Source organism: Corvus moneduloides, chromosome 19 (genome assembly GCF_009650955.1).
Source record: "Corvus moneduloides isolate bCorMon1 chromosome 19, bCorMon1.pri, whole genome shotgun sequence".
Classification (NCBI taxonomy): Eukaryota; Metazoa; Chordata; class Aves; order Passeriformes; family Corvidae; genus Corvus; species Corvus moneduloides.
In genome coordinates this window covers 1,287,292-1,311,963 of record NC_045494.1, presented here as the reverse complement: position 1 = coordinate 1,311,963, position 24,672 = coordinate 1,287,292, and the positions used below count along the sequence as shown (strand labels likewise).

Sequence of the window (24,672 nt, the reverse complement as noted above, 5' to 3'; positions counted from 1 at the left end):
TGGGCACGGGGGAGTCCCCAGATCCGGAGCCAGCCCCTCACTCGTGGGTGGCCCTGGGCTGACAGCTGGGCACGGGACCTGTGGCACCTGGGGCTGGCACACAGGGCCACCAGCGTGTCCCATGGGCGGTGTCCTTTACAGCACCTGGTCCCTATAGCAGGAGGAGTATGGGGTGCCGTGGCCCCACAGCAGGAGGTTCGGGGTGCGGTGCCCCCACAGCAGTGCCCCACGGCTGCGGTGCCCGATGGGTGCGGTGCCCGATGGGTGCGGTGCCCGATGGGTGCGGGGCCCGATGGGTGCGGTGTCCAATGGGTACAGGGCCCGACGGCTGCGGTGCCCGGGTGGCGGGGGTGACGCTGTGCGCTGTCCCTGCGGGGAGCGCTGCGCCGCGAGCGGCTCCGCGGGCACGGGCCGGCCGCAGCTGCCGGGGGCGGGGCGGGGGGCGGCCCCGAGGGGCGGTGTCGGTGGGTGGGGCCCGGGGCGGGCGGGCAGAGCCCGCGGCGTGGCGGCACCGCCGCCCCCCGCCCGGCAGCGCGGCGACCCCGGCCCGCCATGGGGCCCGGCCGCGCCGATTACCTGGCGCCCTGGTGGGCGGCCTGGCTGCACGGGCTCCCGCACCGCGGCCCGCGCCTGCAGCCCGTGCCCAGCACCTTCCGCCCGCAGGACCCCGACTACCAGCAGGTACCGGCCCGGGACCCCCGCGCCCCCCGGCCCCTCCCCGGGCTGGTCCCGCTCGCCCCGCGTCCCCCGCGCCGCTCCCCGGCGGCTCCCGGCGCCAGCTCTGATCTCGCGGCGCACAAAGCGCCTTTCATCGCCCGGCCCCCCCCGGGCCGGCCGGCACCGGCACCCCCGGCCGCGCCGCTCTCCCCTCCCGGGCTCACCGCTCTCCTTTGGCCCTCCTGAGCCCCTGCCCCGCGCTCCCGGACCCGCCGCGGCCCCCCGGCATCCCGGGGCACGGTCCGCCGTGACCCCTAAATGGGGAGGGAGGGCAGCGCCGGTGTCCCTGTGCCCCAACATCCCGGCAAGGGGCGGCTGCAGCCCCGGCTCGGCGACCGCGGCCTGGGCACCCTGCGGGGGAATGGGGATGGGGACAGGGACACTTCCTCTTTCCCATGTGACAGTCCCGTGGGGCGCTGAACGCGGCCGCATCCCGGACACGCGAGTGGGTCACGGGCACGGCTGCTGACTGTCCCCTTTCTCCCTCCCAGTCGCTGCTTTTCCTGGGCTTGGTGGCCGCCGTGTGCCTCGGCCTCAACCTCCTCTTCCTCACCGTGTACCTGATCTGCCTGTGCTGCTGCAAGAGGGACCAGGACCCCGAGACCAAGCGGCCCCACTCGTGCTGTGTCACCTGGATGGCCGTCACCGCCGGGCTCATCTGCTGGTGAGGACGGGGACAGGGACCTGGTGCTGTCCCCCTGTCACCGAGGGGACTCTGTGCTCCAGCCACGAGTCGCTTTAATTAGATCTGTGCAATTAAATGTGCTCCATCCCTGCCTCCTCCCGTGCAGCTGCTGGGGGAGCCCCAGGGACCAGCTGCGGGCCAGCCCCGTCCCCGTCACGGCTGTGCCGCCTTCCCGGCTAATCCCGGGCGGGAGCAGGGCTGGTCGCTAATCCCAGCCCAGAGCAGATGGCAGGCAGCAGCGTGACCCAGCTGGCAGGTCCCTTGTGCCCGACCTTAATTGCAACCACAGCAATTAGACAAGGGGACGCTGCTTCATCCAGCACCGCTCTGGGGGCTTTACAAGCCCACCTCGGTCCGGGACAGCCATGGCTGGGAGGACACCCAGGCAGCTATCCCGAGTGTCCCCCGGCATTGCTGGCCTGGGGGGGAACGGGGTGGGCCACAGGCCCCTCTGGCTGCCTGGCCACGACCCTCGCTCCAGACAAAGGGGCTGCTTTGCCGGGGCGGAGCGAGATGGCTGCCTGCGAGCCTCGCACGGAGCAGGGAAACAGCGAGACAGGGAAACAGCACTAATGAGCTCAGCGTGCTCCCCCCAGCCCCCCCACCACGGCAGGGGGTCACTGTGCAGCTCCCAGGGGCTTTGAACCCCCCCCAAGAGCCCATTGGTGGCCATTCAAGGGCTGATGGTGGCCATTAGTGAGCTGGTGTCTGTCGGTGTACTGGGGTTTGGCAAGCACCGTGTGCACCGGCCACGTGTGGGCACATGCCCGGCCAAGACATGGCCACAAGCACCTCCCTTCTCGGGAGCTCCATCCTGGCTCCATGGGGAGCAGCGGCTGCAGGGAGCTCGCCACAGGGCCTGGAGCCGCTTCAGCTCCCAGCCAAAGGTTTAATCGGGAGCCACAGCGCTTCCAGCGGATTCCCCTAATCTGCTTGGCCCGGCCCCTCCGCCCTCAATCTCTCAGGGTTTGGCAGGAGGAGCTTCCGAGCCACCATGCCCATGGAGCAGCTGCAGCTGTCCCCAGGCCCCTGTCACCAGCAGGAGCAGGTTCCCATCACGGTGCTGCTGCTGTCCCACTCTTTGTCTCTGCCCTGCCATTGGTGGGCTGTCCCCCCAAACCAGGATGCCCTGGGGAGTGTCCCCTGTCCAGCCGGTGTGGCAGGGTGAGTGTGTCCCTCCCTTCTCACCAGGGTCCCTTCTCTGCCCACAGTGCGGCCGTTGGCGTCGGCTTCTACGGGAACAGCGAGACCAACGACGGGGTTTTCCAGCTGCTCTACGCCCTGGACCACGCCAACCAGACCCTCACTGGCATCGACTCCCTGGTAGGGCCACAGCGCCTCCGTGTCCCCCCACGGTGCATCAGTCCCCTGTCCTGGGTTTGGTTAAAGCACCAGGGAGGGACGTCTGGCTGCTCCGGCCGAGCCCCCGGGGTGGCTGCGCCGTGCCGAGCGCGGGAGGGTGACGTCACCCCACAGAATGGGACCTTTGTGGCCCAGCAGGGCCGGGAGGGCCGTGGCAGGGCTGTTCTGAAGGATGGATCCAGCTTGGGCACAGCGGGTTGGGGTGGGGCTGTTCTCCTGGAGAAAGAGCGTTTCAGGGATGGGGCACGTGGCTCTGCTAGATGCCAGGGACTGACCATGCCGGGGGCCACAGGTTGCCAGCACCACGCTGCAGATGCAGGGAGGGCTGGAGCAGCACCTGGCGCGGCTGAACGAGCTCCTGGCCTCGCGGGGGGATTACGTGCAGACCCTCAAGTTCACTCAGCAGCTGGCCGGCAGCATCGTCCTGCAGCTGCAGGGGCTGCCGGCCTGGCGGGGCGTCAGTGCTGACCTCACCGAGCTGTCGGGACAGGTCGCCTACGTCGAGTATTACCGGTGAGCTCGAGCATTCCCGGTGAGCGGGGCCGCGGGGCCCGGCGGGCTGGGGAGGTGGCCGTGTGTGACAGAGCCTTCCTCTGCGCTCAGGTGGCTGGCTTACCTGCTCTTCTTCATCCTCGTCCTCACCGTCTGCCTGCTGGCCTGCCTGGGGCTGGCCAAGCACTCCCGCTGCCTCCTGGTCACGTGAGTACCCTGGGGGCGGCCTGGGGTGGCTCTTGGGGACCCCCGGCCATGCTCCCCACCCGTGCTCCCCGCTCTCCCCGCAGGATGCTGTGCTGCGGGCTCCTCATGCTCGTCCTCAGCTGGGCCTCCATGGCTGTGGACACGGCGGCCGCGGTGGTGAGTGGGCCAGGAGGGGAGGGAGGGGCTGCCTGGGGCTGTGCCGAGCACTGTGGGCGCCGATGCCATCCCTCTGTCCCCACAGGGCACCAGCGACTTCTGCGTGGCCCCGAACAAGTTCATCATGAACCAGACAGACGATGAGATCAGCGCAGGTGAGAGCTGGCTGTGAGGTGGAGGCGAGCTCAGGCAGGACCCCCAAACCCACCCGGGGGTCGGTGCACCCTGCTGCCACTGTCCCCCCCACGGCTCCCTGTGCCCCGGGACGCTCGTGCTGATGTTCCCGTTCTCTCTGCAGAGGTGGTTCATTATTACCTGTACTGTGACCAGAGCCTGAGCAGCCCCTTCCAGCAGGTACAGGGCGGGTGGGCACCCACCTTGGTGCTGCCTGGGGCTGGGGGGGGGTCTGTGACTGTCCCCCACTCCCTCCTGCAGGCTCTCACCGTGTTCCAGCGCTCGCTGACCACCATGCAGATCCAGATCCAGGGGCTCATCCAGTATGCACTGCCCCTCTTCCCCACAGCCAAGGTACAGGAGGAGGGCACAGGGGGTCCCCATCCCTCCTTCTGCTCCCCAGAGCTGCCTGAGCCCCCTTTTCCCACAGAAAGACCTGCTGGGGGTCCAGCAGCTCCTCAACTCCTCAGAGACCAGCCTGCACCAGCTGACGGCCCTGCTGGACTGCCGGGGGCTGCACAAGGTGAGGGGGGGCCGAGTGGGGACCAGCTCTGGGGTCCCCCTGCAGCGCCACCAGTGCTGCCCTGCCTGTGTCCCGCCAGGATTACCTGGATGGCCTCATCGGGATCTGCTATGACGGCGTGGAGGGGCTGCTCTACCTCGGGCTCTTCTCCCTGCTGGCGGCTGCCGCCTTCTCCACCGTGATCTGCGCGGCCCCGCGTGCCTGGAAGCAGCTGGCTGGGCGGTGGGTGTGCCCAAAGACCCCCGCCCCAGCCCCCTGCCCTCACCGTGGGCACAGAGCCGCGGGCAGACCCAGTCTGGGCATTGAGACCCCCGCTTTGGGTCCTGGGGTGTGAATGCCGGCCCCTTGTCCCCGCAGGGACCGGGACTACGATGACATGGACGAGGAGGACCCCTTCAACCCGCAGGCCCGGCGCATCGCCACGCACCGCCCGCCCCGGGGGCAGCTGCGCAGCTTCTGCAGCTACAGCAGCAGCCTGGGCAGCCAGAGCAGCCTCCAGCCCCCGGCCCAGACCGTGTCCAATGCCCCCGTCTCCGAGTACATGTGAGGCCCCCGAGCCCCGCCGCGGGGAGGGAGCTGTGCTGGGGACGGCGGCTGACGGGGTCTCGCTGTGCCCCCAGGAACCAGGCTGTGCTCTTCGGAGGGAACCCCCGCTACGAGAACGTGCCCCTCATTGGCAGGGGGTCTCCTCCCCCCACGGTACGATGGGCGACCGAGGCCAAATCCTTGTGACACCCTGGGGGGGTCACCCTGGGGGGCCGCTCTGGGTCACCGAGAGCCGCTCACCGGGGTGGGACAGGGATGGGAGATCCTGGTCCCTGCTGCCCTTGCAGAGGATGTGGCTCCCCTCGCCTGGCTCTAACCCAATTCCTGGCCACTCACGGGGAGGGGGCACAGCCATCTGCTGGGGGAGGCTGAAATAACCGTCCCCTCCCTCCCTTCCCTGTGTTTCCTCTCCATCCTGGCTCTCAGAGGACGCTCCTCGCAGTCTCTCCCTTCACGTTCCCATTTCCCTGCTTGTTAATCCTGCCCTGTCTGGTATTGCTGCTTTATTTTTTATTCCTTGTCTTTTTTTTTTTCTTTTTTTTTTCTTTTTTTTTTCTTTTTTTTTCTTTTTTGTGATTTCTTTTAATTTTTTGCATCCATTATTTTGGAGCTAAGTTGCCCATCAAGAGTAAGTTCAGCCACTTCCTTCTCCTTCCTTACCCCAGGGCAGCAGCTGGGTTCTCCCCTCCTCCCCACCCTTCCATGCCTCCCTCCATCCCCTTTTCCTGCTCGGCTTTTGGGGTGCAGAGAGCTCAGGGAGGGGGGACAAAGGGCCACATTTTGTGCCCAGCCACATTCCAGGAGGCTGTTCAGCTCCCACAGCTCCCACACGTTGGGATGCTGGTCCCCATCTCCATCCCTGGAGCAGTGAAACCCCCTCAGTCAGGATACGGCTCTGGGAATGCTGCCATGGCAGGAATACTGTGCCCCCCCTCCTGCAGGGATGATTTTTTCCATCAGGTGGAAGCTTGGACCCCATCTCACAGACCTGGCAGCTGGCAAGGCGGGGGGCACACGAGTGGGGGGATTAATTGGAGCACTTCTCCCAGCCCTGAATAGTCTAATTTACCCAGGATTCAGATCCCTGAGGAAAGACTTTCTGAGTCCAGAATAACAAACTCGGAATAATCTTCCTTAATGCCTGGCTGGGGTGATCCTCCCTGCTGTGAAACCCTGGAGGAATGTGATCCTGGGGGGCTGGAGGCTTGGGCTCGCTGGTATCCCACAGACACATCCCCACAGGCAGATTTGGGATGAGTTTGCTGCTGGGCTGAAGCTGGGAAGGTGGAGGATGAACATGGGAAGGGATGAAGCAGAGCTGGACAGGCTTGGGGGGTCTTGGCTTGGGGGGTGTTGCCTCCCCCAGCTCTCAGAGCAGCTGAGGGCACGGTCTGACCCTTTCCATGCCCACCTGGCCGATTATTTGGGGATTAATCCGCACGGGAACAATCCTGGGCACCTGTGGGGCGGTGCAGGGGCTGGGTGGGGAGTTTTGGGGTGCTGACCCCCGTGTGTCCCCCCAGTACTCCCCGAGCATGAGAGCCACGTACCTGGCGGTCACCGATGAGCACGTCCGGCACCGCGGCGACTTCCCGGCCTAGGAGGAGATTCCGCTCGGGAAACCAAAGAGCCCTGGAGAGCACGCGGTAGGAGACGCGGCGGGGGCCGCAGGACTGGAGCCTCCCAGCACCCCCCACCCCTCGGCAGCCCCCCGGACCCAAATCCTGCTGCCTTACGGGGTCTGGGGAGCGCAGAGGGGTCTCTGGTGTCTTCTCCTGTCCCTGCGCCGGCTCGGGAATGTTCTGGAGCACAAATCCCGGGACACGCCGCCGCCGGGTCCGGGCAGGGGCTCCCGTAGCAATGCAGCACCAACCACTAGTGATCCCACCCCCTTCCCGACGCCCCAGCTCCCCTGCCCCCCTCGCCGCCCCCTGGCCGGAGCGTTCCCAGGCTGAGGAATTAGGGATGTTTTGGCCTTGCTGGTTTTCCTTTGCTTTGCCCCCGGGATTTGGGAGCTGTGGGAGGCGCTGGCTCTGTTCCAGAGAGGGGCCGCTGCACTGGGGTTGGTAGCGGGTTTTTGGGTGGCTTTAGGCTGTTTTTGGCTCCCCAGGGCAGGTGTGGGCTGGGGCAGGCTCCCCTCCTCCTGCAGCCCTGGAGTGGTCACAAATCCCCTGGGAGAGGGACAGGAACTCCCGGGGCATCCCTGGGGTGGGTGAGGTGCCAGGGAAGGGACAGCATGGACCTGCCACCCTGGGAGGCTCATCCAGCATTTCTAGGGCTCCAGGCTGAGGACTTGGGAGACCAGTATGAACTGAATGTGGCCCTTTGGGGCTGCCCTTTGGCACAGGGATCCCCAGGAAAGGCCCCTTCACCCTGGAGCAGGGACGGACCCCCCGCCCCATCACATCCAGACCCCAAAGGGTGCGGACAGGGCAGTGGGTGTCCCCCCACCCAGGGCCAGGACATCCCCTGACTCCCCCTCTCCACATTCCCTGTGACTAGCCTCCCTCCCTTTGGGAAAATCCTGAGGGATGTTTTTTTTAATTTTTGGCTTTTAACGTTTCCATATAATGGTACTGGTAGAAGAGCTGTTGTAACCGCATGTGAACTAACCGAAGGACTCTGGCTGGGAGCTGGAGTCCGGCTGGATTTGTATGTGCCCTTTTGGGGGGAAAAGATAATAAACACTTGGACTAAATTAATCTCCCCGGTGCGGGTTTTTTGGGGGGGATAATCGGTGGTTGGGGCACCTTTGAGTTGACCTTCCCAACATGGCGGCCGTCACGTGACGCCGCGCGCGCCGCCATTGCGGGGAGGTCGGCGGTGCTCTGCGTCACGTGACGGCGGCGCCGGTGTCACGTGGGGGGGTTACGCTGTTGCCTGGCAACGACGACGCGTCCCCGGTCAGGCCCCACCGGGAGCGGGACGGGACCGGGCCCCACCGGAGTCCCGGGGCCTCCGCGGGGTCCTTTGTCACCCTGGGTGTTTCGTCACTCCGTCCCTGCGGCTCAGCTCCGTTTTGGGACTCCCTGAGGCTCCCGCTGCCTTTTGAGGCCCTCTCAGGGTGCTCCCTCCACAGGATCCCTGCTTGCATTTGGGCTTTGCCGAGGTTCCCATTCCCTTTGGGACCTTCTGGGGCTCCCTGACGTTCTTGTTCCCTTTTGGGACATTCCCAAGGCCCACACTGTCTTCTGGGGCTCCCAGAGGCCCCCATTCCCTTTTGGGGCCCTGCATGCGAGACCCCGCTCCCTTTTGGGGTTCCCCGAGGCTCTCAGTCTTTTTCAGCGTTCTCCCTCCTCAGGGTCTCTGTTCACATTTGGGTCTCCCTGAGGCTCCTATTCCTTTTTGGGGCCCTTCATTCCTGAAAGCCTTGCTCCTTCTTGGAGCTCCCTGAGATCCCTGCTCCCTTCCAGGACCATCTCTCCATCTCTGAGAGCCCCACTACCTTTTGGGATCCTCTCAGAGGCTCCCACTCTCTTTTGGAACTCTCTCTTCCTCCCTGAGGCCCCCGTTTCCTTTTAGGGTTCCCCAGGGCCCTCCATCCCCATTGGAGCTCTCCATCCCTGTGGCCCCCACTTCTTTTTGGGGCTCCCTTTGAGGACCCTCCATCCCCAGGCCCCGCACTCCTTTCCATCCCCTCCCACCATGGAGATCAAGCTGGAGTACGTGCGGAAGCGCAGCGAGTTCGGGCGGCCCTGCAGCTTCTCGGACTCTCTGGCCGAGGTGACCGTGGACATCCCGCCGGACCCCAGCCTGGCCGGCGACTTCATCCCCCAGGACCCCGTGGACTTTGCTTTTCAGGAGGGTCCCATCATGGCCGTGCACGAGGTACGGGGACCCCCCCCTCGCCGGGCGAGCACGGAGCAGGTGGAGGGGACACCCCGGGGTGTCAGCCACATTGAGGGCAGCTGGCCCGAGGGGACAAGGTGTGGCAGGCACCTTTTGGGCTCAGAGCCTCGGACCCCTCCGTGTCCCCCTGCCCAGGTGAACACGGAGCGGGTGCAGGTGTCCGTCAAGGGTGTGAACCATGTGGAGGGGGGGTGGCCCCAGCACATCGACCCCAAGAACTCGGAGCTGACCTCCCGCTACCGGGAGGAGGTGGAGAGGGAAGATGCCTACACCAGGAGTGTCCAGCGCCTCGGCTCTGTAAGACCCTGCCCTGATGCCCCCCCAAACCCCCTGAGCCCCCCAGAGCCCCCCAGAGACACGGCCGTGCTGTCCCTGCAGCTGGTGGAGCACTGCATCAGGCAGAACAACGCCATCGACATCTACGAGGAATATTTTGAGGAGGAAGAGGAGGAAGAGGAGGAAGAGGAGCATCCCTCAGCCAAAACCATCAGTGTCATCAGGTGGCACAGCTGGGGGGGCTCACCAGAGCCACAGCAGGGTCAAACCACCTTCATGGGAGGTGGAAAAGCTTTAGGAGTTAAATTCCAGTGGGTTTGGGATGGTCCTGGTGCAGTTTGGGGGTGGAGAGACCTGCAGAACCCTCCCTGCTCCATCACTCCATCCCTGCCCCTCGCCCTGCCCAGGTGATTTGGGGATGGAGACCAGGGTCAGACTCAGCTCTGAGCATCTCCTGACGGTGCTTTTGGACTTTCCTTCTTATTTTTGGTGCCTCAAAGGTTAATTTCCACATCAAGGGTGATTAGGGGTCAGATCCAGTAAGATAATTGGATTTTTAAAAAGGTATGACTGGAAAGACGATGAAATCATCAACTCTTCTCCCCCTGCCCGACCTCCAGGAGAATCATTTCCTGCACTCAAGGCTCAAGGGCTGCAGATTGGTTTCATTGCGATTCCCACAATTCCCTCTGGGAGCCGTTCATCCCAAGGATTTGCAAACTGACCTGTCTTGGCTGATGTGTCACCCCAAAGGGACCCCAACATGACCAAGAGGATGGCCACGCACATCTCCTGGCACCCCGACGCCAACAGGGCCGTGGCCGTGGCTTATTGCAGCCTGGACTTCCAGGACAGCAGGAAAGACATGAGCTTTGATTCCTACATCTGGGATCTGGGTAAGGGGAAGGGCAAACCCAGCAGTGGATAAGGGAAGCACTTTGTGTCTCAGGGAGCAGGACGAGGCCCCGCAGCACCCCGGGGAGGGTCGGTGGGGGAGGCTCCTGCTTTGCCCACACAGCGGTGCAGAAACGGAGAGAAATGGGAGGTGGGAAATAACCACTAAAATCCCATTGCATGGCTCCAGAGCCATGACAGGCAGCAGAGCCTGGAGCCTCGCATGAGGTTCTTGATGTGGTTCAGTGAAGGAAGAAAGAGGCAGCAGGAGCCCGGGCTGAGACTTGCCCTGATCTGTCCAGTCCTGGCTCACACCTGATGTGTTTTGGAGTGAAAAGGACAAAGAAAAAGGGGTGGGAATGCAGGAGATTTGTGTACCGGGTGTCTGTGCCCAGGCCAGCTCCCGGTGACATGGGCACCTCATCCGGCACAGCTGTGTCAGGGAACGGGGTGGGGGCAGTGGGGTGGGCTGGGGGCTGCTTTTGGGGGCCTGCCTTGACTCTTTGCTCTTCACTCATCCCTCCTTGGCAGAAAAACCCTACAGCCCAGAGCTCACCCTCAAGCCCTCGTCCCCTTTGGTGACCCTGGAATACAATTCCAAGGACTGGCATCACGTGCTGGGAGGCTGCTACAACGGGCAGATAGGTGAGGGGGCCTTCATTCTGCTCCAGCCTGGCACCAGCACTGCTGCACTCCCAGGAGGCCGTGGCACCAGTGCTGCCACCGGGAGCACAGGAGAAGCCCTGGGATTTGCCTGGGGACAGGTGTGTGCTCACCTGAGCAGGCACCCAGGGAGGGGAGGACACCGTGCCAGGGAGGATGGAGGGAGGGAGGGATGGAGGGATGAAAGGAGGGATGGATGGATGGAGGGATGGATGGAGGGATGGAGGGATGGATGGATGGAGGGATGGATGGAGGGATGGATGGACACAGGGATGGATGGAGGGATGAAGGGAGGGATGGAGGGATGGATGGAGGGATGGATGGATGAAGGGATGGAGGGAGGGATGGAGGGGATGAGCAGGATGGGTGCTGTGCTCCTGCCTCTCCCACCTCCCTGGATGATCTCTGGGAAGCACTGGGTGAGGTTTGCTCCCTGTTCCAGCTTGGACAGTGGGGGAAATGTGACAAGGAAAGGAGTTGGGCAAGGGCTTTTCTTTTCCTTCCCAGTGTACTGGGACACCAGGAAAGGGGGGCTGCCTGTGGAGATGACCCCCGTGGAGCTCAGCCACAGGGACCCCGTGTACGGAGCGTGCTGGCTGCCCTCCCGAACGGGCACTGAGTGCTTCTCAGGCTCCACTGACGGCCAGGTGAGGGGCTGGAACAGGGGAGGGGGCCAGGGGCTCCTGAGGGGTCCTGAAAGGGCTTCCTGTGCCTGCCCTGCCCCCTCAGCAGCACAAGATCCAGGCACGGGGCAGCTGCCAGGCTCCAGGATCGCCACCACCTCTGACTGTGCTGGGAGCAGCCCCCATAGCCCCTGCCCCGTCTTGTCCCCGCAGGTGCTGTGGTGGGACATCCGCAAGATGTCCCAGCCCAGCGAGAAGCTGATCTTGGACATCACCAAGGAAGATCAGCTGAAGAAGGCTCTGGGTGCCAGCGCCCTGGACTTTGCGCCCACCATGGTGAGTGTCCCTGTGCCCACAGGTGCCCCTGTGTCCCTGCCACAGGCAGGAGGGAGAGCCCAGCAGGGCGCAGGGCAGTCCCTGGTCACCCCTGTGGGCACAGCCCAGGGCCAGATGCCCTCAGAAGAACTGGGAGTTGATGTGCTCCAAAAACACCGGGTCCTGCTGGCATTTCAGTCCCTGAACCCCCCCAATGGTGGGGGGTCCCCGGGCTCTGGCGGCAACAGAACGCCTGCTGCCCCCCACACCATGTGGTCCCCATCCTGCTGACAGCTGCTCCCTCCTGCTTCCCACCCTCAGCCCACCAAATTCCTGGTGGGCACAGAGCAGGGCACCATCATCTCCTGCAACCGCGACGCCAAGACCCCCCCCGAGAAAATCGCCCACATCTTCAGCGGCCACCTCGGGGCTGTCTACAGAGTGACCAGAAACCCCTTCTTCCCCAAAGTCTTCCTGTCAGTCGGGGACTGGACTGCTCGCATCTGGACGGAGGAGCTCATGGATTCATCATCAATTATGGAGACCAAGTAGGTGTCAGGGGGCATTTACTCGGCCAGAAATCAGCCCCGGGGTGGCAGAGCATGTTCAGGGCAGGTGACAGTGGGGTCTGGTCAGCTCTGAGTGCTGGGATGGGCCGATGACCGAGGCAGGGCAGTGCCAGTGTGGCTGAAGGGTGGCTCTGCTGGAAGGTACCACACCCCCTACCTGCTGGACGGGTGCTGGAGCCCCGTGAAGCCGGCCGTGTTCTTCACCGCCAAGTCGGACGGCACCCTGGACATCTGGGACTTCCTCTTCCACCAGAAGGAGCCTTCCCTCAGCCTCAAGGTGGGTCCCCAGCACCTCTGGGAGCCTCGCATCACCCCAGGGCCGAGTGTCACCACCCACCTGTGCCCTGTCCCCAGGTGTCCAACGATCCCCTGCTCAGCCTGTGCTCGCAGGACAACGGGCGCATCCTTGGCTGTGGCACCAGGCTGGGCATTGTGTCCCTCCTGGAGATCTCCCCAGGGCTCTGCACCATGCGGAAGAACGAGAAGACTCTGACCTCCACAGTATGTGCCAGGTCCCACCCGAGCCCCACACTCTGCCCACAGCTCTGCCGTGTCCCCAGACACAGCACAGGGTCCCCTGTGCCCCCCACGCCCCTCAGCCCCACATCTGCCCCAGATGTTCGAGCGGGAGACGAGGCGGGAGAAGGTCCTGCAGGACAAACATCGGGAGCGGCTGCTGCGGGAGCAGGACCAGGCCCGGGCCCAGCCAGAGGAGCAGGAGGATCCCCGGGAGGTGTTCGAGAAGGCCAGAGAAGATTTCTTCTCCATCATCAAGGCGGAGAAGCGGAGGAGGGGCCAGGAAGATCCTGAAGAGGTAACGGGGACAGGACAGTCTGGCCACCATGGCAGGGACCCCATCAAGGGCAGGGGACAGAGACAACCTCTGTCTTTCAGAGTGAAGAGGGCGAGGAAGCTGCACAGTAGGAAAACCAGGAGGAAGAGTGGGAGGATGCCAAGGTCAGTGTGCTCCAGCTGCACCTTCCTTTCCCCTCTGTGCCAGAGCTGCTGCAGAGACGAGGCCACTGTCCCCAAGCCAGGCAGCTCTCCTGGGCTCTCTCCCCTCGTGGGGTGGCAAGTGAGGGGCCCTGCACAGCCCCCTGACCCCACAGCTGCTCCCTGGCCTTTGCATCCTGATTTTCTTTGGTGTGAATAAACCGGCGCTTTCCATGTCACGTTTCCTCTTTTATCACAGCAGGGTCGAGCAGAGGGTGGGAAAGTCACGTCCTCCTGCTCCTCCCGTCCCTTCCTTGAGCTGGGACACTCAAAGCCAGAGGCTGAGCACGGCCAAGCACCCACAGCAGCACAGGGTGTCCCTCAGTGTCCCCAGCCCATGAGCAGGGCACAGCAGGGTGGCTGCTGGCAGCAGGGGGGGCCTTCTCCCCTCTGGGCCCGCTCGCAGCTGGAGAGCCCGGTGTCCCCACAGGAGCAGCCCCCGGGCCGGGTTATCAGTGCTGGGTAAACACAGCCCTGCTGGTAGTACCAGCAGCCACCCCGACTCCTCACCCCCCTTAATTAATCATTAACGAGCTGCCAGCAGCACTGTCACAGCCATGGGGACACCACACAGGTGGCTCCCTGTGGGCTGAGGGGGAGCCCCCCAGCAGGACCCTTCCCCAGGCTGTGCTCAGGGGCTGAACCACCCATGGGTGTGCGATGCCAGGATGGGGTTCAGGGGCCATCGCCCCCCCACACCCCAGCCCAGCCCTGGGGGTGCTGCTGTGCCCCTTCCCCAGGCACTGGGGTCCCGTCTGTGCCTCTCCTGGGTGCCTGTGCAGCACCCCGTGCCAGCCCTGCCAGGCAGGGGCCCACATCACAAGCAGGGACCCACATCCCCCCAGGGAAGTGCATCTGTGCCTGGATGAGTGTTTTCCTTCCCAGGAGTTCCATTAAAAGGAGCTGAGCTGGGGAGCAGCGTCACCCCAAAGATGCCCCACAAGTCCCACACTCGTTTCCTGCTTTATTAGGAAGGGGGTGGGGGTACTTGGATAGGGATGGGGCAGCTGCCACCACCAGTGGGGACGGTGTCCCCCACCCCTCCTCCACTGGGGAGGCTGATGGACCCCTCAGCCCCAGACTGGGCAGCTTCATTTGCCCTTGAGCTGGACCCAGCTGCCCACACAGAGGGACGCCAGGGCTGCCTCATGGGAGGGATGGGCTGTCCCTGTCCCCATCCCCACACCCGCTGGGGTCTGTGATGTGCCCGTGGGCTACACGTTTCACCTCCTGCACCCCCTACATGGGTCTGGGGCACTCCCAGCATCCTCCATCCCCAGGGACGGTGATGGGGACAGGACGTGGCAGAGGAGCACTCAGGGAGGGGTGGGCAGTGCAGAGCACAGTCCTGAAGCCCCCCAGTGAGGGGACCCCCATCTACCTACGGGACCAAGCATTCCCCTCACAGGGCTGGGGCCAGCATGACCCAGCTGTGCCTCGTTACTTCTTCACCTTGATGAGGGAGTGGTAGACGGGCTTGATGATGATGTGGAGGTGCAGGGAGTTGTCGATGAGGTACTCGGAGGTGCGTTTCTGCAGGTCGGCGTGCGCCAGGAAATCTGCCGCCTCGTCCGAGCTCTGGTGGAAGCTGTAGGCGTGTTTGACCAGCACGCGGCCCTGCTGCCGCACACCCACCAGCACGGTCTTCTGGAAGCTGACGCCGGCGAAGTCGGGGCTGCTCATGGCCGGGGTGATGATGAGGCGCGGGCGCCCGTCCTCGATGCGCACGGGCTGGATGGCGCCCGCCACCGAGTCCGAGTACACGGGGCGCAGGCTGACGGGCAGCCAGCGCGGCGAGAACAGCACGTTCCAGGTCACCCTCTTGCCAGCATCGTGGCTGCTGGGCCCCAGCTGGGTCTGGAAGCTGGTGCTGCGGTCATCCCGCGCGGGGTTGGTGATGACCCACTGGGAGCCCCAGCTGGGCGCGAGGTAGTTGCGGGGCAAGAACATGCTGCAGTTGACGTCGAAGTACTTGGCGAAGTGGAGCGGGGAGGCGGCGTGGAACTGGAAAGCCTGGAAGAGCAGGTCCTGCACCGCGCCGCGGTGCCGCGCCAGCACCGCCGACTGCGCCTGCAGCCGGAACAGCTGGCTGGGCGCGATCATGGGGTAGCGGATGGCGCGCAGCACCCGCTCGGCCACAGGCACCTCGGGCTGCCGGCGGCTCAGCCAGCCCTCCACGGCGGTGTAGAGCTCCAGCTCGCTGTGCAGCACCAGGTCAGAGCGCTCCAGCAGCAGCAGCAGCAGCTCCACGCTCACCGAGCCCCACTCGGCGCTGCCCAGCACCGCCGACAGGTTCCAGGCCAGGAACTGGAGGCAGCTCTCCTGCAGCGCCGCGTCCCCGACGCGCACGGCGTAGTGGTACCAGCCCACCACGTGGCCCTGGCTCGACTCGCTGGCCAGGTGGGTCCTCATGTATTCAGCCACGCCGCGCTGCAGCCCCCAGACCCGGTACTTGCTGGCCAGCTGGTGCATGGGGATGGCCTGGTGCAGCAGGATGGAGACCCCCCCGCAATACAGGTACCTGGGGCAGAGTGCGAGTGGTGACACTGGGGACACCCATCCCCAGCAGCTCAGTTCCCCGGGGAGCAGCCTCTGCCCTGGGCTGCCTCCCTCTCAGTATTCCTACACCAAGGGGTCCCCAAGGTTCCCAGGGAAGCATCCCCCCTCCTTGGATGCTTCCCTCTGGGTGTCCCCGTCCCGTGTGATCTCCATGGTCCCCAGGGGAGGATCATCCCTTCTTGGCTGCATCCCTCCGGGAATCCCCCTCTCACTCTGGCCCCATGGTTCCCAGGGGAGCATCCTCCTTCCTTGGCTGTATCCCCTCGGGTATGCCCATCCCACAGGATCTCCATTGACCCCAGGAGAGAATCCTCCCTCCTGGGCTGCATCCCTCCCAAAATGTACATCCCACAAGGTCCCTGTGGTTGCCAAGGGAACATCCCCCTTCCTTGGCTACATCCCTCTGGGCATCCCCATCCCATGGTCCCCAGGAGAGCTGCATCCTCCTGACCTCCCCATCCCGTGGGGTCCCCACACACCTGATGAACTTCTCGAAGAGCGCGGCGGTCTCGGGCGGCTCATGCAGGGTCACGACGCTCTGGTTGCGCAGGAGGCTCTCGAAGACCTCGCTCTGGAGGCTCAGCAGCAGCTGGTGCGTGTGGAATACCTTGGGCTCGTCAGAGGCGGCCGAGCGGACCCGCAGCACCGAGTCGCTGCCGTTGCCGTTCTGCAGCAGCTCCTGCAGCCGCTGCAGCAGCGTCAGCGAGTGGTTGATGGTGGCCGCCGTGGAGTCCCCGCTAAAGTCGGCTTTTTGGGCTGCAGGGAGATGGGACCGTCCCAGAGCTGCACCCCAGTCCCAGGCACTGAGGTGGGGTGGGGTTACTGGGGGACTGTGCACCTCCTCCCTCCGCTCCCCCAGTGCCAAAGCGCTGCTGGTGCCAAGGGGGTGTCGGGGAACAAAGGACATGGGGACATTCGTGTCCCTGAGAGCCAAAAAACTGCCTTTCCACAGCAGAAGGGCTGAGACCACCATGTCCCAGGCTGGGGTGTGCTGGGAAATGGCCGGGTGCCGACGGCACTGGCTCTCAGCCCGGTCTGCCCGTCCTGATCCCGTCCCCGCTGTGGGCAGAGCGAGCCCCGGGCATTGCCCTGATCCCTCGCATCCCGGATGGATAGATGGGGGGACAGAGCCCCTGGGTGTGGGGAGCCAGGCACGCTCTGCCCCGCACCCAGGGATGGAGTTCTGAGCAGCCTGGGGACACCGGCTGCCCTGGTGTCACTGCAGGTCCGTGCTGGGATCCCAACAGTGTCTGTAGAGGCATCTGGGAATGTGGAACAGGGGTCTCCATGCTCCTGTGGGCGCAGGGATCCTTCCTTCCTCTCCCCTTCTCCCTCCTGACACCACTCCCACCCGCTCCTCGGAGCATCCTTCCCCCAGGAGGAATTTGGCTCCGTCTGTCTCAATCCATCTTGCCTCTCAAATCCCGTCTTGCCGACGGATTACCCTTCCCAGTGCCGGCTTAAGGCCGGCTGAGCGGGGATGGGGAAGGGGAGCAGACACCCCGTACCCCGCGGTGCTGGACTTGTCTGCCCACAGCACCGAGCCCTTCCCTGGGCACCAGCGAGCGCAACCCAGCTCCGAGAGTGCAGCACATCCAGGAGCCGCTTCCATCCCCTCCCGGCACTCCGACGGCAGCCGGAGAGACGCGCTGAGCTCTCCGTCAGCCGCCGAGCCGCACCCCGGCACCCGGCGAGGGCAGCGGTCCCCAGGGCTCGGGGACCCTCGGCGCCTCCCCCCGCCACGGCCACCCTTACCGGCTTGCACGGTGAGGAGGAGGAGGAGGAAGGCGGCGGCACAGCCCCAGCGGCGGGTGGCCACGGGCCGGGTGCCCGTCAGCCTGGCCATGGCGTCGCAGGCGCATCTGCCGGGTGCGGCACACGCTGCTCGTCCAGGGCTTATGTAGGCCACGCGCCCTCCCGGCCCGCACGCCCGCGCCGCCGCATCGATTGGTGGAAACTGGGGCCGGCCGTTGCCAAGGGAACGGCTCCCAGCCTCCCTGCATCCCACCCTGCATCCCACCGTGACCCCCAGCCCGGCCCCGCACCCCGGGGTGCTGTGGCGGGGTGCCCGCGGCGCTGCGGCGCGGGGACGTCGCCGTGCGGCACCGGCTGCTGGCACCGCCGCCGCGGAGCCCCACGCGTGGCCGCGGCCCTTTGTGCCGGGGTCTTTGCATTCAGGGCACAGCTCGGTGGCCTCCCGCTCCCCCCGGCTCATGGGTATTCATGCCGGCAGCAGCCCATCACCATGGCATCCGCGCTGCCGGCAGGAACTGCCTGCCCTTTTCCCAGCCTTTGCAGCCAAGAGGCCGCCCGGACGCCCTGTGCGGCCTCCCTGGCCCCCCGCCCGCCCCGACACCTCTTGGGGGGCTTCACCATGGGGTTGGGGTCCCCCCAAAGCTGCAGTGCCACACCGGCTGGGGTGGTGCTGGGGGAGCAGGGTAGGGGCAGCGGGGTGTCAGCCAAGTGGTGCCAACCTCGCTTTGGTTGTGGCCCCAATGGCACTGCGGGGTGGGGAGCCAGGACCAGCACCCCAGGCGGGGGGACACATCCCACAGATGGGGCAGCACGGCTCTCAGGGGCACAGCAGCCCCTTACCCACTGCTGGGGTTCCCCCAGTACCATGCTCAACCCAGGGACCCCTGTGGAAGGTCACCTCGGGGGACCCCCTGGGCTCCCCACTCCCGGGAACGCCAACACGGGGATGCTGCGACCTTTGATAGTGCCGGAGCTGTGGAGGGGGATATGAACCATTCCCAGTTATCCAGTGTCGAGTCCAGGCTGCTGGGCTCAGCACTTGGTCCCCTGCCCACAGTACCAAAAGGTGACACTGCAGGGTGGCTGTGCCCTTTTTCACACTCCAGGACCCTGGGGGACACCGTGGCGTGGCCTTGGGATGGGGAACGTGGTGTTGGGGGCTTCCGTGCTGGACCAGGGGCTCCAGCTGGGGGGGGCTGGTCATCCCATCTGTCCCTTGGCATCAGCCTGCCCGGCCCTGGTGCAAAGCCGCCAGTGCTGCCGCGTGGCCGGGGGTCCTGTGGTGGTGGCGAGGCCTTCTGGGGACAGGTTTGGGCTCACAGGGGTTGCGGGGCCGAGGAGATGCATCCCCCGGCTTAGACGCGGTTTCCAGATGTTGAGCGTGGGCAGATGTTGCTGCAGCTGCCAAGGGGGTGGGATCACCATCTGTCCCTGACCCGTGGGCACAGAGACTGAGGACAAGACACCAGTCACCTCCCTGCCACGCTGCTGGGGCTCCCTGGCCCCTTGCAGGGATGGGCAGGTGGGCGATGCTCCAGCCCTGTGCCCCTGCTGGGCAGGAGACCCCCAAAATCACGGTGCCAGCAGAGCGCCCAGCCCGGGCAGTTGTCCTTGCACCGTGGGGGCTGGGCCTGGGGGACAGGGCCCCCGCCACGGCACAGCCGGTTCATGGCTCACCGCGTCCTCCGACGCCTCATTTCACCGCCCGCCTGATAAACAACAGCTTGTGGGAGCGTGTGCCCGGCGTGCCACCGGCGCCGTGCCAGCCCGGGCGGCAGCCACAGCCCGGGGACCCCCGCGTCCCCCGCGGGGGCATCGGCTTCTCGCGGGGGCGAGGTGACCATGGGACGACACGGGGGACCATGGGGCTGGCTCTGGAGGTCAGCAGGGGACGTCCCGCAGCCCAGGTGAGGTGAGGGAGCAGCTGTGCTGGCCCGGAGATTGCGGCTGAGGCGGCGCGGGGCCGGCTCACCATAGCGACGTGCGCCAGGCAGCGGGGCCAGGGCATCGCCCCCGCGGGCCGGGGGGGCACTGGAGGGACGGAGCTGGGCCCAGGGACCGGCAGGGGACATCAGCCCCGTCCCTGTGCCGCTGGGGAAACTGAGGCGCGGGCACGGTGTCCCGGCAGTGGGCACTTGGGAACAGCCAGGGCAGAGCCCAGCAGGGGCACGCAGGCAGCGCGCAGGGATTCACACTCGTGCGCGCGGTCGCACGTCACACCCTGCGCGCACCCGCTCCTCTATGTCCCCAGAGGTGGCCGCGGACCCAGCTGCCCACTTGCCCGCGGACCACCATCCCTCCTGCTCCGGGGTGGGGACGGGCTCTGTCACGGTGACCCCTTCCCGGCCCCCCGCGGGAGCCACCGGGCCGGTGACGCCCCTGTGCCCAGCCAGCCCAGCCCGTGGCTCTGCCCACGGCGCTCTCCCTCCGCCCCGTGTCCCGCGCCCCGGGAGGCTGTGCCATGCTGCGGGTGCCGGCGGGGACAGGGACACTGGGAGGGACACGGGCACCGGCGAGGACAGGGACACCAGTGGGGACACGGACACCGGAGAGGACACGGACACCAGCGGCAGCACGGACACTGACAGGGACACGGACAGCAGTGTGCCCTGGGAAAGTGGCACCGCACGCCCGGCGGGTGGCACTGGGGCCACCCAGGTGAGAGTCCCTGTCCCGCAGGCTTGGGGAGCGGGACCCCGGCCAGGGGGAGCAAAGGGAGGCCCACAGCGAACCCACCCCCCCAGCACAAAGGGGATCGGGCTGGGAAAGGGTTAAGGCGCTCCCGCGGCAGCTGCAGCCGATCGATGTCCCAGTTCCGATGGGGACGTGGATGGACGGGAGGGACCTCCTGCTGATGAACCGGAGTTAATTTGCAGTTAATTGGCACTCCTCTCCTCCTCCATCCCCCCCTGCATTTCCCTCGGGCTCTGCTCAGGATCTCGCTTGGGTCCCGGCCGGGAGTTCCAGGGTCGGGGAGGTGGGACCCCCAGGATCCCACACACACCTCGGGCATTTCTGGGGGAGCAGATCCATCACTGGGGGTCCCGGAACGGGAGAGAGATCTGACCGCCCCTCCAACCCCTATCCCGAAGCCATCAGGTGTCTGTGGTGTCTGGGACAAGGGGAATTTGGGGTGCCCCTGGGACCAGGGTCAGCCTGGGAGCGGAGTGGCGCCCCGTACCCCCTCCCTGAGCTCAGGACCGCACCCCGCAGCCCCTGATCCCAAGACACCCCCCCACAAAGAGCACTCCGCACCTCCCGGGCCCAGGAGCCCCCCTCCACCCCACAACCCCCGACCCCATGACCCCCCTGCACCCCACAACCCCCGACTCCATGACCCCCCTCCACCCCACAACCCCCGATCCCATGGCCCCCCTCCACCCCACAACCCCCGATCCCATGGCCCCCCTCCACCCCACAACCCTCGACCCCAAGACCCCCCTGCACCCCGCACATCCCCCCCCCGGCTCCGGGACCCTCCTGTACCCCACGACCCCCGGCCCCGGGGTGGCGCTCCCCCAGGGGATGCAAATTTGGGGGGGATTCTGACCAATCAGAACGCAGCGCTCAGCTCCGGCCTCACCGTCCCCGGGGAACCCCTCTCCGATTGGGTGGGGCCTGGCTCCCCTGAGCCAATCGGAGCGCAGAGTCGGGAGGGGGGTGGAGCCTCCCTGGTTTATGAATGGGCGAGGGCAGCGCGGGCACGATCCGGGCGTGGGGAAGGATGGGCAGGGATCGGGCAGGGATGGGCAGGGACGGGCAGGGATGGGGCAGGGATGCGGATACAGATAAGGATAAGGATAAGGATGCGGATACGGGCGGGGACGCGGGTGGGGATGCGGGCAGGGCCGCTGCCAGGCTCCTCCAGCTCCGCTGCCTCAGCCTGAGGAGCTGGAAAAGGACCCAGATGGCAGCCTGGAGATGGCCACCCCACATTTGTCACCACTGGGACCCCCCATCGGCACCTCTGGGTCCTCTCTGCCACTACTGGGAGCCGTCTGGTGGCACCCAGCCTGGGCTGGGGGCCAGAGCCTCTCTCCGCTGGCGGCTGTCCAAGAACATGGTGTTTTAATCCGGTTTTCTACACAAACGGGGCTGAGGGATAAAGAAGTAGCAGCTCTAGCAGCGGGGACCCTGCTGGGACATGGCACAGGGGGCTTGGGGTGCATTGTCTCCCATGGGTGCAGCAGCCCCAGGTCTGCCTGCGACAGCACATTTTGGAGCTGCCCATTGTACATGGATGCTACAGGACAAGGGACCTGGGATCCAGCCAAAGTGGGGATGCCTGGGTGACGGTCCCTGTCCCCAAGCCCTCAGTGGCATGTCATGGCTGGCCTCCCACCCGGGTGCCATCAGGACCCTCATCCCCCTGATGCTCCCTGTCTCTCCTTGCAGCCGATCCGTGGGGGAAGATGACGGTCCCAGTGCCCAACAGCACAGCAATGTCGTGGGCACAGCCGGAGCTGGAGCCGGAGCCAGAGCTGGAGCGGTCACCCTGCCTGGTCGGCATCGTCCCCATCGTGTATTATAGCGTCCTGCTGGGGCTGGGGCTGCCAGGTGAGGGGGCTGAGGGGGCAGGGGGGGCTGAGGAGAAAAGTCCTTGGGATGGAGGGTCCCCACCTGCTTCCCCCCAACCTCGGGTCTGGCCCCAGTGCTGGGCTGTGCTGCCCGGTCCCAGGGCAGGTGCCACCGCCACGGGGACAGATGGTATTTGCATTGCTTGGGCTGACACACGGAAGAGATTAATCAGCCCAGCAAATCCCCACAGCACCGGGATATTTATAGCTCCCCCCAGCCAGAGCCTGGGCACCCTCGGGGTCCTGCGTGCTGCGTGGGGGGGCTGTGAGCCCCCAGCTCTCACCTCCACCCATCGCTCCCCTCCCTCCAGTGAACATCCTGACCGTCGTGGCCCTGTCCCGCCTGGCCACCAGGACCAAGAAGTCATCGTACTGGTACCTGCTGGCCCTGACCACCTCCGACATCCTCACCCAGGTCTTCATCATCTTTGTGGGCTTCATCCTGCAGACGGCCATCCTGGCGCGGGCGGTGCCCAGCGCATTCATCCACACCGTCAACGTGCTGGAGTTCACGGCCAACCACGCCTCCACCTGGGTCACCGTCCTGCTGACCGTGGACCGCTATGTGGCCCTGTGCCACCCGCTGCGCTACCGCACCGTGTCCTACCCGCGACGCACCCGCAAGATCATCGCGGCCGTCTTCGCCGCGGCGCTGGCCACCGGCATCCCCTTCTACTGGTGGCTGGACATGTGGCGTGACGCCGACCCCCCCACAGCGCTGGACACGGTGCTCAAGTGGCTGCACTGCGTCACCATCTACTTCCTGCCCTGCAGCATCTTCCTGGCCACCAACTCCATCATCATCCGCAAGCTGAAGCAGCGGAGGCGCGCGGGGGGCGGCAAGACCACGGCCCTGCTGCTGGCTGTCACCACCGTCTTCATCGTGCTCTGGGCTCCCCGGACCGTCGTCATGATGTGCCACCTCTACGTGGCCTCGGTCAGGAGGGACTGGCGCGTGCACCTGGCCTTGGACATCGCCAACATGGTGGCCATGCTCAACACCTCCCTCAACTTCTTCCTCTACTGCTTCGTCAGCCAGACCTTCCGCCGCACGGTGGGCGAGGTGCTGCGGGGGCACCCCCGGCACGGCCCCTGCCGTGGCAGTGGCCACTTCCCACCCCCGGCCCTGAAACCACTGAAGCTGCTGGGCAGCACCGCGCTCTGAGCTAGGGCAGTGCCCGACTGGCAGTCCCGGTACCCACCCAGCCCCACGCATCGCACCGGGGCCTGGGGAGACCTTGCCGTGGGGACAGGCCCCCTCCACGGAGGCAGAGTTAATGCTGGTGGTGGTGGCAGGAGGAGGTGGTTGTGCCCGGACACTCATTTGGGGATTTCGTGGTGCCTGCCTGGCAGCAGCAGCCCGGGATGGGCAGCTCAGCCCCGCCCATGCTCAGCCCCTCACGCAGCACTGGAACTCAGCCAGGGGACTCATCCAGGACGTGCCCCAGCTCAGTGGCACCGAGGGGCTGCCCATGGTGAGGGGTGGAGGGCACAAGTGAGCTCCTGTGAGCCCTGACACGGACGTGGTGCCCGCTGGGTGCCGCTCCATAAACTGCCATGCTGAGACCAAAACTCTGCCTGGGTCCGGTTCCCTGCGGGCGGCTGGAACGGGGGCACCCTGCAGCAGCAGCTCTGGCACAAGGTGTCTCTGTACTGCCCACCCCCGTGCCTCTGCACGACTGCCCGAGAGTGCCAGAGGGAGCATCCACAGGATCTGGTGTCCCCGGTAGTGGGGTTTGGACTCTTGGTAAGATCCCAGCTCCTGGCCCCACCCATTAATCCCACAGGCAGCAGCAGCCAGGCTGCAGCCCCCCCGCCCCAGCACAAGGGTGCAGCCCCCCGGGCACCTGCGGCAGGGGAGGTGCCCTCCCTGCTGCGGGTGCACCCAGTGCTGCCCTCCCAGTTACACCAGTGCCAAACCGCTGTGACACTGGAGGGGCGGCCGAGCCGTGCCAGCCTGTCCCCAGCTGCCAGCAGAGGGCAGGGATGGGACACTGCGGAGCTGGCACTGCCGGGGGCAGAGAGCGGGCACCCCCAGCCCCCCAAACCAGCCCTGCCGCCACCCTAATTCCCCGTAAGGTCCTTAGCATAATCCCCCAAAACCGTCCAGCCTTTCCGCTCGGATTCCCGAGAAGGGGCAGGACAGAGCCAGGGGGTGCCCGGGGGGGATCAGGGCCTCAGCTGGCTCCTGGCAGGGCACAGAGACACCCCCAAACCGCACCAGACCCCCTGCCCACTCCCGAGCCCTGGCTGTGCCCACACCGGGCGGGGATGGGGCGCAGCCTTTGCCCCCAGGGTGTGGGGCTGACCCACTCACGGACCCACCCTGCCCCCGCACTCGGGTGGACAGACCCCGCCGGGGATGTCACCTCATCCCAGGCCGGATCCCTGCCGGGGGACAGGGTTAAAGCCCGAGCCGGTGGCGCGGGGGGTACCTGGGAGGTTCTCGCTCCATTAATTCTGGCACGTGAGGAGAGCAGGACCGGGAAGGGATTAGTTATTAACCCGACCGCGGGCAGGGGCTGAGGGGCCGCGGGCCGGGGGGCTCGGCTGCCTCGGGAACCCTCGGCGGGAGCTCCGGGATTGCCACCGGCCCCCCCGATTGCCACCGGCCCCCCTGTGCCAACCGGTGCGTATTTACTTGGCAAAGGAGGTGGAAATGTGCTGACGGCGTCCGCCGGCGCGAGGGGCTCCGCTGGGAACGGCTCCGAGCCCCGGCCGGGGCGGCGGAAGGCTC

The 24,672-nt window shown here is 65.8% G+C and overlaps 4 protein-coding genes across 6 annotated transcripts; 3 read left to right on the top strand and 1 right to left on the bottom strand.

The window, feature by feature from the left end:
• Positions 1–502: 502 nt before the first annotated feature.
• On the top strand, positions 503–7,560 carry TTYH2 (tweety family member 2). Of its 3 annotated transcripts, none has more exons than XM_032128740.1 (15): positions 503–681; positions 1,209–1,381; positions 2,614–2,725; positions 3,057–3,277; positions 3,368–3,463; positions 3,547–3,619; positions 3,705–3,774; positions 3,918–3,973; positions 4,055–4,147; positions 4,224–4,316; positions 4,396–4,538; positions 4,674–4,859; positions 4,937–5,015; positions 5,473–5,490; positions 6,386–7,560. In XM_032128740.1, exons 1-15 carry the CDS (start codon positions 553–555, stop codon positions 6,461–6,463), a joined length of 1,620 nt encoding a protein of 539 aa, XP_031984631.1. In that variant the 5' UTR covers positions 503–552; the 3' UTR covers positions 6,464–7,560. The 3 variants fall into 3 exon arrangements, with proteins under 3 accessions (XP_031984631.1, XP_031984633.1, XP_031984632.1); XM_032128742.1 differs by having other exon boundaries at positions 5,478–5,490; positions 6,386–6,556; XM_032128741.1 differs by lacking the exon at positions 5,473–5,490.
• Positions 7,561–7,645: 85 nt separating this feature from the next.
• DNAI2 (dynein axonemal intermediate chain 2) lies at positions 7,646–13,223 on the top strand. The gene is made up of 12 exons (XM_032128739.1): positions 7,646–8,690; positions 8,847–9,008; positions 9,090–9,211; positions 9,741–9,883; positions 10,413–10,526; positions 11,052–11,191; positions 11,381–11,503; positions 11,804–12,030; positions 12,193–12,328; positions 12,406–12,552; positions 12,668–12,865; positions 12,946–13,223. The coding sequence occupies exons 1-12, from the start codon at positions 8,508–8,510 to the stop codon at positions 12,973–12,975; spliced, it is 1,725 nt and encodes a 574-aa protein (XP_031984630.1). The 5' UTR covers positions 7,646–8,507; the 3' UTR covers positions 12,976–13,223.
• Positions 13,224–13,988: 765 nt separating this feature from the next.
• On the bottom strand, positions 13,989–17,646 carry BTBD17 (BTB domain containing 17). The gene is made up of 3 exons (XM_032128732.1): positions 17,359–17,646; positions 16,083–16,359; positions 13,989–15,565 (listed from the first exon to the last, which is right to left on the bottom strand). Exons 1-3 carry the CDS (start codon positions 17,447–17,449, stop codon positions 14,485–14,487), a joined length of 1,449 nt encoding a protein of 482 aa, XP_031984623.1. The 5' UTR covers positions 17,450–17,646; the 3' UTR covers positions 13,989–14,484.
• Positions 17,647–18,860: 1,214 nt separating this feature from the next.
• Positions 18,861–24,672, top strand: GPR142 (G protein-coupled receptor 142). The gene is made up of 4 exons (XM_032128743.1): positions 18,861–20,016; positions 21,754–21,915; positions 22,247–23,682; positions 24,586–24,672. The coding sequence occupies exons 2-3, from the start codon at positions 21,771–21,773 to the stop codon at positions 23,098–23,100; spliced, it is 999 nt and encodes a 332-aa protein (XP_031984634.1). The 5' UTR covers positions 18,861–20,016; positions 21,754–21,770; the 3' UTR covers positions 23,101–23,682; positions 24,586–24,672.